The sequence below is a fragment of the Microcebus murinus genome, chromosome 12 (assembly GCF_040939455.1).
Source record: "Microcebus murinus isolate Inina chromosome 12, M.murinus_Inina_mat1.0, whole genome shotgun sequence".
NCBI classification, from domain to species: domain Eukaryota; kingdom Metazoa; phylum Chordata; class Mammalia; order Primates; family Cheirogaleidae; genus Microcebus; species Microcebus murinus.
Genome location: NC_134115.1, coordinates 90,393,446 through 90,406,168, shown reverse-complemented (window position 1 = coordinate 90,406,168; position 12,723 = coordinate 90,393,446). Strand labels below are relative to the sequence as shown.

The window sequence follows — 12,723 nt, the reverse complement described above, 5'->3', positions numbered from 1 at the left end:
AGAAAGCCCGCCCTGCCTGCTGCTTTTCCGTGTGAAAGGTGTTTAATTATTTCTGACAGAGTTCAGCGGCGACATCTGTTCGTGAGCGGGGAGAGTCCATTTAGGTTATCCATCACCGTGACAGGTTCAACTTTTTTGGAAGCGCTTTTCCTTTCACAATGGGGCCGGGGTGGGGGCGCAGATCAGCGCACACGGGCCCAGACAAAGGCCCTCCCGGGCTTCACACCTGACAGGCCTGTGGGTGACCCTGGGGCTCTGAGCCCGCACCCACTGGGCAGCTTCGGGGGGCGGCGGGTGCTTGGGGGTGCGGGTTGGGGAGGGGTTTCGTGGGGTCTGCAGGAGCTTGTAAATTCTTCTGTCATTCTGGGCTCTGCCGGTCGTCCGTTCTTCAGTCCGTTCACTCACTCATTCCACCAACGCTGGCCAGCCCCTACTCTGTGCCGGGCACCCTGCGGGCTCTGGGGACGTGGTCCTTGTGGGCGCACACTTTCCGGGCAAGGCGAAAAATTGCCCGGGGAATTAATTAATTGCAAAGTTGGCAAGTGCCTCGATGGGGAAGAAAGGAGACCTTTGGTGTCAAGAAGGGGGCTGGAGGGGAGGGAGAGAGGGCAGCACGCCCTGGGGCTAGAATGGATCTGGGATCCACTTCTCACCCCTCTGGGCCTCAGTTTCCACATCAGCACAATGGGGCCACGATCGCTGAGATAATGCTTGTTCAGCGCCTGGCACATGGTAAGGGCTCCACGAATACCCTTTTGTTGGCGTTGCTTCCTGGCGGGGCAGGGAGGGCCTGAGTGTGACAGCCACAACAGCAGCACCCTGGGTCTGAGGGTCCCCGCTGGGCTGTACAGGGCAGCGCCTGGGGAGGAGCCCGCGCTGGGAGTCCTTGGCCTCCGTTCCTGGCCACAGGATGGGGCTGACAGCCCGCAGCTTTAACTGCCGGGATCCTGTGAACATCCTTGGGCTTCCCCAAGACGACAGACACCCAGTTAATACCGGGCTTGCATTTGTGCAGCCTTCCTTGTTATTTCCGTGGCACGATGGGGGTTGGGGGGCCCAGCTTGGCCCGGCCATGCGCAACCCCGTGCCCCAGGCCTCGCCACTTGCCAGCGAGGAAGGTGCTGACCCTGCCTCTCAGCCCTACGGCGGAGCCAGGTGCTCGCTCTGAGGACGAAATGCAGTTACACGCACAAAGGACTTCGCACGGTGCCTGGCGCCGAACGAGAGGTCATTATTACAGGTTTGCTGGCTGCTCGTGACAGCGTTTTAGAACAATCTATGGGCTGGAAGAGACTCGTGCTCAGCTGAGTCAGATCCCTGTTTGGAAAATGGAGCACGTTAGTTTATTTCTGCGTTTGGATCCCTGCGCGGGGCCAGGCGCTGTCGGGACACGGCAGGAGCCCCCAGCATGGCAGTGCCAGTGCTGCCTGGCGGGGGACCCCCCGAGCCTCCTGTGCCCACAGCCTCGGACTCCAAACAGAGACGAGGGGCCGGGAGGGGCCGTGGGGGCTGCTCGTGCCCCTGGAGCACTCCGTGTCCGGATGGCAGGGGCTGTCACGAAGGGCAAGGGAGGAACGGCAACCGCAGGGCCAGGACGGAGGCCGTGGACGGGGTCCGCTGCGTGTGCCAGGGAGGAGCAGAGAGCAGGGCTGTGGTTCGAAAGGGCGGGAAGCTGAGAGAGACGGAGAAGCCAGAGATGAGTCTCGCTGTCAGGGTGGCCGGGTGGTCACAGGGGCTCTAAGGCGACTCCCACCAGCTCTCGAACGGCCCTCGGCCCTGTTCTTTCCTTGGCATGTGCTGCGTGCGCGGTGGCAGCAGGCTGACGGGCGGCAGGGCGCATGGTCACTGACATATGCTGGTGGCGGCTGCGTGGGCAGGAGCTGCGAGGCCGCGTCGGGGGAGCAAAGCAGGCTTCTCCAGCGAAGCTCGGCAGCTTGTTCAAGAGCATTAGGCTCAGGAAGGCACCGGCCCCTTCACTGTCTAAATTGCAGTTTAACTCGACACAGCAGCCAGGCCGGGCTGGCCGGGGACGCTGCTTTGTGCAGCTGTCTTCCTGGCGCCAGGTGAGTCCCCTGTGGCCTCCTAGAAAGGCTCCCTCTGCCCAGGCCGGGCGTACACGGCGCCCCACCCATCCCGAAGCCACCGTTCCCCAATCTCCCGGTTCCCTTTCTCTGCACTGTGCCCGGCTCTGACGTTGTCCCGGCCCTGCTGAAACCTGCTGGACACGAATGCCCACCTGGGCGCTGCAGGGCACCACGGCTGCGTGCGCGCAGGCTCAGTGCTGACGCTGGAACACGGCTGGCTCGCTGGGTGCTTACCTAGGTCAGTCTGGGTGCACATCATGTGCTTTTGCCAGTCCCCAGGGCACATTTGCTCCCCCCACCCAAGTGACACCTGCCTGTGGGAGGTGTAGCACTTGTGGGCATGTGTCTGTCTTGCACCCCAAGTTCCTGGTGCAGGACGTGGTGCATTGACAACCCCATCGCAGGAGGGTTTGGCCAGGCAGCCAAACCCTCTGCCTCAGGTGGACAGCCACCCAGGCTATGCCGGCAGGCGTCTGGGCTCGGCCCAGGACTCTGGCACTTGGCAGCATTCAGCAAGTCCCCGTCTGTACCACGGGCCCGACAGCACCCCCCTTCCGTGAATGCAAAGAGTCACCGAGAGATTCAGGTAGGGCTCGCCCCCTGGCCCTGGGGACGTGCTCCAAGAGTGTCAGCTATTGCTACTGCCATGGCTGCGGTTTTGTTGTGCTAACGGAAGGTAAGAAGCCCACAGCACTCCTGGACAGCAGGTAAAGGCCGGGCAGAGTGAGCAGTGCCGGCACCGGTGCAGGAGGGCAGGGGAAGGCGGCACTGACCTTCTGGAAGTGGGGCATGCGCCAGAGGGCGTCCAGCTTCACGGGCGGCTTGTACTTGCGCAGCTGGCTGCTCCGGGTCTCGTACAGCTTGCCCAGGATCACCTGCAGGCCAGGGAATGCAAGGGGGAGGCGGTCACCTGGCTATATGGACTGGAACTCGTGCCATGACAGACCCGTGACTTTCCTGCTGGCCCCAGCCCCCTCGGAGGCTATTTCACGGCCCCTGACGCCCTGGCCCTGTCCCCGGCCACAGCACAGTGGACGAGGGCCTGGGATCCAGGCTTCCCGACTGTTCCAGTTTCTGGTCTGGCTCTAGAACACGTGGGTTCTGGCACGTGGCCACTTTGAGGTCAGGAACAGTGTCCTAGTTGTCCTTGACATTTCGCTCTGTGGCTAACACAGCCCCAGTGGTTCGTAGGGACTCCGTGGCGTTTGAACAAAGAAACGTGTGATTAGGCTGGGTGCAGTGGCTCACACCTGTAATCTTAGCACTCCTCCAAGGCGGGAGGATCGCTCAAGGTCAGGAGTTCGAGACCAGCGTGAGCAAGAGCGAGACCCTGTCTCTACTAAAAATAGAAAGAAATTAATTGGACAGCTAAAAATATATAGAAAAAATTAGCTGGGCATGGTGGCTCATGCCTGTAGTCCCAGCTACTCAGGAGGCTGAGGCAGGAGGATGGTTTGAGCCCAGGAGTCAGAGGTTGCTGTGAGCTAGGCTGACGCCACAGCACTCTAGCTCAGGCAACAGAGTGAGACTCTGTCTCAAAAAAAAAAAAAAAAAAAAGATAGTAAAAAAGAAACATGTGGTTTGAGGGGTTACTGTCTCTCGGAGCAGGTCCCCACCTTGGCCTGCCGTCTGAGGAGGAAGAAGGGCTCCTTTTGGGGGAGGGATTCGGGCGAGGGTCAGAGCCCATGGGGGGGACTCTGGAGGCACAGGGGAAGCCCTTCTGCTCCTGAGCTGCACGCTTGTGCCCGCTAACCGTGCCAGCAAGTTCGTAGCTCATGAGGATGGTTGTGGACTAAGTGGTGTCCCCCACAAATCATGTGTGGAAGCCCTCACAGCCGGTGTGGCCGTACTTGGAGACAGGGCCTACGAGGGCGTAATCAAGCTTACACGAGGTCATAAGCCAGGGAGGGGCCCTGGTCCAGGAGGACTGGAGCCCTTACAGGGAGAGGCAGAGAGATCAGCGCTGTCCCCACCACGCGAGGACACGGCGAGGAGGTAGCTGTCTGCAGGCCAGGGAGGGAGACCTCAGAAGCGGCCAACCCTGATGTCACCTTGATCTTGGTCCTCCAGCCTCCAAAACTGTGAGACAGTAAATTTCTGTTGCGTGAACCCCATGACCCGTGGTGTTCGTTACGGCAGCCCGGGCAGACTCAGCAGGGCCCAAGGCCTCCGGCCTCAGAGTCAGCTGCGGAAGGGCGTCAGCGGGTTCAGGCCGTTCGTAAGACAAAGCAGCAGCCATACAGATCTCGGAGCGGGAAGAGCCCCGAGCGCTTGGTTCAGCCAGTGTTTTCTGAGCACCTACTGTGCGCTAGGTGACGGGGCTCCAGCTTGGCATATTGAAAAAGGGCGGAGGTAGGACGGTCTCTCTGACTTCCCCACCTTTCTTCCCTCCTGAAGCAGGACATAAAACCTGGGAAGGGTTACTGCCCTTCCCCTGAAACAAGTCATAAGACCCTCATTCGAGAGGTGCCCTCCCTGTACCCAAGGAAAGGAACATCCTTACCTCTGAAGACAGAGTCACCAAGAAGAACCTGTGCAAACAGGCCTTGCTAGGGGCCCAGTTTATTGCCATTAGATCATACTATTTGTCCAGTGCACTTTCTGCACTACCGTCCACTCTGCGTCAAACCTGGCATCAAGATACACGGGGCTGACCACGGCTTTCGGTCTTCATTTGCTTATGGAGGCTCCCATGTCATGTAAAACTTAAATAAACGTCTATGTTTTCCCCTTGTTAGTCTGTCTTTTGTGATAGGGGCCTCAGCCATGAGCCTAGGATGGGGAAGGAAAGATATCCCTCCCGCCCCTCTACAAAGGTGCAATGCAGCAGGGTCTCGTGTAATCTGACCCCCTTATTTGCTCAATGAGGAAACCGAGACCCCAGCTAAGTGGTGACTCACTCACAATCACACACCTGGCGCTGGTGCTGGCTCCAAACCACAGCAGGGGCTTCCGGGGCGCAGCGCTTTGAAACAAGGGGCACTGCCCGTGAGATCTCCTAGAGTTGGAAGATGGGTCCCTGGAGGCTCCAGTTTCCGTGATTTGCCGACACTCTGGGTTGCCGTGAAATAGCTGCTAATTAAAATGTGCAGCTCTCGTGTGGGGCCATAAAGCGCTTCGTAACGGCAATGTTCCCCCTGAAACTGGCCATTACCATAGCAAGTTGACGCGTTCTTGAGCCATTAACGAGTAAACTAGTCCTGGGCGGCTCTTAAATGTTACGACAATGGCGTGCTTGTTCAGAGCTGGCGTGTCTGGCTCTACCGACTGCTGAGAACAGCCGGGAGCGGCCTTGGCACCCGGCCACGCCCGGGGATCCCCGGCCTCCCACCCAAAATGCCTCTCCTGGCCTGTCCCTGGGTGCCAGGATCTCTAGGAAGACTTCCGACCCCCAGTTTGGCCCTAGGTCACGGGCGCTGTCACTGAGCCCTGAGCTCTCCCACAGGCAGCCTGCGTGGGACCTCTCCTTCAAGACAGACTCACTTGGGTCTGCAAGTCACTTAAGCACTCTGAGCCTCAGTTTCCCCATGACAGTGAAACAAACTATGATGCTACGATGAGATACCCACCTCGTGGGGTTCTCGGAGGACTAACTGCAGGAACTCGGGCTGCGTCCTCAGCCCTGCTCTAAGCCCAGAGCACAGCCAGGCGCAGGGACAGTGTTGGTTGTGATTGTTGTAACAACCGGCAACACTAGAGCCACGCTCTTCGTGAAATCCGTAAAGCACTACGTGAACATAGAGCGACTGGGATTTCACAGTCGTCGGTCTGCATCCACCGCAGAGGAGGCCAATCTGAGCTCTCCGAACGTCCAAATTCCGGACCATTTGAAAGGAAGTACCGTTTGAGTATTTTCAAATGTGTACGACAGCACGAATTAACAGCTAAAGATGTTTATCCTGGTGAAAATCTCACTGACCCGACTTCCTGCCAGTCGCTGACACCCCGTGTCATTAGCGACCTGCAGCAGGTGCACGCCCAAACTCCCCTGAGCCGGCACCGCCCCGCCTCGATGCCACGCCTGGGAAGTGGGGACAGCAGCGATGACCGCCCACAGGCTTCGGGCGAGCGTGGATGACACCGGGGACATGATGATGCACAGGAGTGTCTGGCCGGGGCCTGCTGGCTAATCTGTAACAAGGCGTGCTCCCAAAGTTTAATAAAACGTGTCCTTTAAAGCACGCTTCCAGAAGTAGTTTTCTCTTTCAACTTTGCGGGGTTGGCCTTTTCTGTATAGACTGTGCAGGGCACACTGCTCTCCAGGTCAGGTCGGGTCCGTCTACAGCCTGATTTTGGGGTGTGTGAAGTCATGCAGTGCTTTGGTGGAAAGAGTCCCCATGCAGGAACCGGGACGGCTCCCAGGCACACGGTGCCAACTGACTGGCGGCCCGGACCACGCCCCGCAGTCTCTGGGCTTACAGAGCGGCTGACCGGACAATCGCCCCGGTCCTCTGGAGCTCTGAGTTCCTCTGATGCTGGGCAGCCCCGCAAGGCACCACCTGATTTCCCACACGCACCCGACGACGGCCGTAGCCGGGGGTCCGTCTCGAAAGCCTGGCCCTGGCCAGCCCCAGCAGCGGCCACTCAGGAGTGAGGGCTGCGCTTACCTTTTGCTTTTTCTCCAGTTTAATGGCTTTCTGGGTGGCCTTCTGTTCCTGGATCCACAGCTGCCGGTAGCGGTGCTGCAGCAGATCAAATAAAGGCGTCGAAGGCCTGGAGGGGAGAAGCCCAGACAGGGCGTGAGGCCTCTGAAAGGCCAGGGCGCCCTCGCCCCTCAGCGCGCCCACCTAGATGCCGGGGTTGGAGCCGGTCGCTCTCCCAGGGCTATGAAAGGCTCTCCTGGCCCCCAAAGAAACAGGGCCTCCCGTGAGCAAATGCTGGCTGCATGCCTACGCGTGCTGGGCCTGACATGGTGACAAAGAGGCGACTGGTTGACTGAACTTGAGACGGGCTCCTCCGAGCCCTCCTTTTGGCTAAGACCCACTCCCAGTCCCAGTCCCTGAGCTGCTGAAGCCCGTCAAAGCGTCCCACTGCGTGCACGCCCCACCCTCAGCATCGGATCGCCCCAACAGCAGATCGAGTCCCTCGTCCCCACCCCGATGTCTGATCACCTCGCCCACCTTGAGCCAGAACCCTGCTAAGCGCGTCCAGCAAGACTCTCCCTGCCGGACGCCTCCGCTCAGTAATTTCCATCCACCGACTCCCCCCACGCGGCTCCTTGGCTGCCCGTCCCCACTGTGCCATCTTCGGAACGGTGCCCAGTTCTATCCCGAAGTCTCTCTCCCCTTCTGCAACAGCACGGAACAACATCTGTCTTTGCCACTTCATTGGCGTCCAGCTCTGGCTCTCTTTGACAGCGATTTGCAGCCCAGGAGCGCTTATCCTGAGCCTTCCGTATGCCCCGCCCTTGGCAACGCTGGAAAGTGGGTACTGTTATTATTCCCACCTGAAAGATGGGGGTGGGGTGGGGGTGTAAGGTCCCAGAGCGGAGGGGGCAGCGCTGGGAGTCGGACGGCTCAGCCACAAGCCTCTGCAACGACACAGCTTTCACGTCCTCGCAGCGGACGGCCAACTGCTCCAGGTGGGGCCTAATCTCTAAACAGGTTGAAAGACTGAATATACAAATGGACGATGGCCAAACCGCATATAAAAATAGAACTCTGCACCATGGTCTGCGGCAAGCGGCCCAGGAAACCAGCCCATTTTCTAGAGCAGCAGCCTAGGAAGCCAGCCCGCGATGTCGGATTTGTAGGCGGTCAGAATGCCATCCCGGCCAACAAGCCAGGACGCCACACAATAGCCCCTAGAACAACCGGCCCCAAATGGCCAGGACTTGATTAGTAACTGCCAGCGTCTTTAATTTTTGCCCACATTTGCAACTTAGGAGCAACTAGAAAGCTAAATATGCACCCCAAATAGGATGCCCCATTTATATATATTCAGTACATAATTTATGATGCATCCTAACCAAATAGGATGCCCCGCTAATATATATATATATAATTTATGGTGCATGTCATATACACGATACATGTTAAATGTATGATGCATATCATATATATGACATATACATATGTGTATTTTCAAAAGGAGGAAAATGAAAAGATAAACCAAACTTAACTAAGAGATATCCCCTATAGGACAAGGAAGAGAACAGGAAGGAAGTGACAGAGGGGAAAGCTAGAGCTCTTTGAATAGACTTTGTGTTAGAGTTTTGATTTTGGAACCATGCAAAAGGTGAAGTTTTTGAAAAAGTAATTATAACAAAATTAAATAAAGAGAAAAGATTAGCACCTACCCCAAATAGGTGGAAGAAAATGAACATAACATCTGGGGTGAGCCCAGACGTCTTTGGTAGCTGGTCCTGTGTCACCCCCAAGGTGAGCGGGAGGTGACACAGCGTGAGCCACCACGTCACTGCAAGCCGGGGACAGCCTGGAGCCACTGGACACTGGGGGAGTGAGGACGGATCCTACCTAGAGCCTCGGGAGGGGACGCCGCCCTGGGACACCTTGACGTCAAACCTCTGGCCTCCAGAACGCTGAGAGAGTAACTTCCTGTTGTTCTCAGCTGCCACGACTGTGGTGGCTCATCACGGCAGCCACGGGTCAGCCCTACACAGGGGCTCCTCGGCCTGAGCTTGGGAAGGGGACCGCTGTCCGCATGAGCGTCCAGAGCAGGCCCAGAGCCCAGGGCCCACGGAGAGTCCTTCACGGCTCTTGCACTGCCACTGGGGACCTCGTCCAGGGACTCCCGACTCAGCCGGGTGGCGGCCAGGGGCGCTGCAGGTGGGACCCTGGCTCGAAGCCTTGGAGACCGTGGAACTCCAGGCTCTCAGCGCCCCGAAGTCCCATAAAGTTGCGGACAGTCCCTTCCGAGCAGCCATGTGAAGACACCTGTCTGAGGAGAGGGTCCGTGGCTTCCCCCAGATTTTCAAGGGTGCAAGGGCCCCGGACAGGCTCCCGCCTCAGACCCTGCCTGTGACTGTGTTCCCCGGAGGAAGGCGTGAGGAAGCGGACCCCCGGCTGAGGACCTGGGACTGCACACCTGAGCCTCTGGCTTTGTCCCAGGAGACTTGGAAAGGGTGGGCAACTCTTAAAAACTGGAAAAATTTTACATTTAAAAAACAACAACTTTCTCAATTGTCTTGAAAGGTTTTGACGACGTGAGGCCGCATCCCTGTCTCTATCTGCTGGGCCCTCCAGGCGTGTGAGTTCGTGGCCCCAGAGACAGACGCAGAGCCGGACTGGACCCCGGATGTCCTGGCACAGCTGCCTCCCCCACGCAGGGCACTCCTGGGGACCGGGCGGAGCCGGGTAAGTGGAGGCCCAGCGGCTTTGCACCGCCACCTCCGCCCAGGGGTCTGTCTCTTCCCAGAGCAGCCTACACACAGCGGCTCTTTGTTTTCCAGCTCCTTTACCCCCGTCGTGACTTTTATTACTTAATTATTACACACCCCATGCTCCTGAGCAGCCTAATTTATAGCTGTGCTTTCTAATGACACCAGATCCGTAATCTGGAAATATCTACCCCAAGAGGCCGTTGGCGACGGAAAGACCCTCTTCCAGCGCCTCCCCTGCATCCAGCCCTGCTGCAGCCGCTGCCGGCCAGCTGTGCCTGCTTTGTGTCCCACTCCGGCCAGCGGTTCTTGTCACCGGAAAGAGGCAGGAAGGGGCTCCTGGCACGAGAGTAATGACACACCCCGTGGGTCCCGGTGGCCCCGGTGGTTGTCTGAAGGAGGCCAGCAGCTATGCCGGTGTCTTCTGTGGCTCACTGACGTGGGTAAGCAGGTGGCGAGGCTGCCGTGACAAGGCAAACTCAAGATGCAAATCGGGCCACTCGCCCCTTGCTGAAAACACCCTCCGTGGCCTCCTGTCCTAGACTAAGCGCGGGCGTGTGGCCCAGGCCGCAGGGCCCGTCCAGCCGCCTCCTCCCTCCCTCCCCTCAGCACACGCTCCGCTTCCCCTTTGCCCCCGGCTCTCGGCTGTGGGCTCACCTCCTCGGGTGACCACCTCCCCAGCCAGCCCACCCTAAGACAGCCATGCCGGACGAGTTCCCCATTTGGGGGCCTCTCACTCATTTGTTTTCTGGTTTACACTGGGTCTTGGATGGTCACCGACTGCCAGTGCCACAAGGGCCAGAGTGGTTTATGTCTGGCAGGAACTGGCGTGGTAGCTCTCTCAGTGGTTACCTATTGTTGAAAAGAAAGAGAGAGAGAGAGAGAGAGGATAATGGGGGGAGAGAGTAGGAGGGAAGGAGAGAGAGAAAGACTAGGCAAAATTTTAGGGGATATGGATTTTATAATTCAGGTATCATAAATTAGGCTATATATGCAGTATAATAAACTAAAGGAAGTAAACGATGGAAATTGCGAGTCAATGGAGGAAGGATAGACTCTTCAACAAATGGTACCGGGGCATCTTGGACAAATCGAACAAACAGAAAACAAAACCTCCACCTAAGTCCCATACCTTATATAAGAATTAACTCAAATGGATCATGGATTTACATACAAAATGCTAAACTTACAACTTTTAGAAGAAAACTTAGGAGAAAAGAGAAAACCTTTGGGATCTAGGACTTGGTAAAGAGTGTTTTAGACTTGACACCAAAAATATAACCCATTTTTAAAAACCTGATAAATTGGCCTTACTCAAAAGTAAAAATGTTGGCTCTGACAGGCCCTGTTAAGAAGACGAAAAGAGAAGCTTCGGGATGGAAGGAAATACCTGCAACCATAGGGCTGGCAAAGGACTTCACTCTGGAATAGGGAACTCTCGAAACTCTACAGTAAAAAAAAACCCCAAACAATCCAATTAGAAAACAGGCCAAAAAACCAGGAAGAGATATTTCATCAAAGAGGATCTACGGATGGCAAACATATGAGAAAATAGGCAACATCTCTGGCCATTAAGGATGTGCAAATTAAGACCATGATATCACTATGCGCCTATCATGCAGCTAAAATGACAGTGACTCTGCCAGATGCTGGCAGGGACGCGAGAAACTAAGCCTCTCGTGCATTGGTGGTGGGAGTGTAACATGGCGCCGCCACCCTCGAAGAAAACAGTCTGGCAATCTCTTTAAAAACTAAACATATGCGTACCATATATACAGCCAGCAATTGCACTCCTGGGCATTTATTCCAGACGGATGAAAACTTAGATCTACACAAAACTTATTTGAAAATAGTAACAGCAGCTTTGTTTGTAATAGCCCCAAAACTGGAACCACCGAAATGTCCTTCAACAAGTGAATGGTTAAACAAACTGGCGTATCCACGCTCCGGAATACCACTCAGCAATGAAAAGGAATGGGCTACGGAAGCATGCATCCATTGGATGGGCCTTGAGGCTTTTATGTGAGGCTCAAAAGCTTGCACACTATTATGATTCCATATATGTAACATTCTTGCAATTTTCCAGGGATTAGGGGTCACTATGGGGTAGTGTGAGGAAGACCTTTGGGGATGACAGAACAGTTTTGTTTCCTGATTGTGTTAAATCTACACATGTGATAAAATTGCAAGAACTAAATATATTAATACAACACACACACACACACACACACAAATGAGGGCATGTCAAACCGGTGAAGTCTGTGTGCTGTTCCGATGCCCATTCCTTGTTTTCATTTTGCACTCTAGTTATGCGAAATCTTCTCACTGGGGGAAACTGGGCGAAGAGTGTACTGAGTCTCTTTGCACTACTTTCACAACTTTCTGTGCCTCTATATTTCCAAGTAAAATATTTTTATATATCTATCAATCAAGCACACTAGAGAAAAGACTGAAATCGCTTTCTGCTTCACAGAAAAATGTTACAAAGTTGCTGTCATATGAAGAGGTAACCAAGGATTAGGAGCCAAAAAATGTAGAGGAAAATCAATATGGGATGTGTCCATTTTTTTTTTTGAAGTATGTTATTTTTCTGGATTTTTGTGGTCTATGAATTTGTATATTTGTTAGCTTATATAAATTTGTAATTTGTTCTGATTTCTTTTCTCATTCTAAATAAGTATTCAGTTTTGCGCTTCAATTTGTATTCAAGATTTTGAACTTTTTTTTCTCAGGGGGCCCCCAAGCTTGAATAAGCTCCAGACCTCACAAAACCTGGAGCTGACCCCGAGTGCAACGTTCGCTTTTAATTAGCGTGAAAGAATGTCACGCACAACTTTGTGCCAATAAACGACGTGAAAATCAAAACAAAATGGGTGATTTTCCTAGGAAAATATGAAAGATCAAAGTCGACTGAAGTACGGCACACGAAACTTCAACAGGGCCCTGGGAACCAGGCCCAGGCACTTTTACACGCGAGCTCTCCCAACTGTGCTACAGAAAGGATTCCAGACCTTTCCAGAATTTTTTTCTAAAACAGCGTTCCAAATCATTTTATGATCACAGATGAAGAAGACAAGGATAATATTCCCACTATTGGCCAGTCTCACTTATAACCACAATGAGACAATACTAAATAAAATAGCACCGAATCACATGGGACAGTGCACGCACAGCGCGGGGCTGTTATTCATGCAATGCCGCCCCCCCCCACCCGTCTGCCCTGAGCCAAGGAGCGGAGACCCACACCGGACACAGCCCGCTCCCTGCCCCTTCCCACTGTGCAGCTGGCCCGGGGAGGAA

General features: G+C 55.1%; 1 protein-coding gene across 1 annotated transcript in view; it reads right to left on the bottom strand.

The window, feature by feature from the left end:
* The window catches only part of CFAP77 (cilia and flagella associated protein 77), a 124,308-nt gene that overhangs the window by 22,610 nt on the left and 88,975 nt on the right, over positions 1-12,723 (bottom strand). The window contains exons 4-5 of the mRNA XM_012744130.3: positions 6,692-6,797; positions 2,858-2,959 (exon numbers count right to left, since the gene is read on the bottom strand). Coding sequence (XP_012599584.1) covers positions 2,858-2,959; positions 6,692-6,797 — 208 coding nt within the window. The remainder of the gene's footprint in view (positions 1-2,857; positions 2,960-6,691; positions 6,798-12,723) is intronic.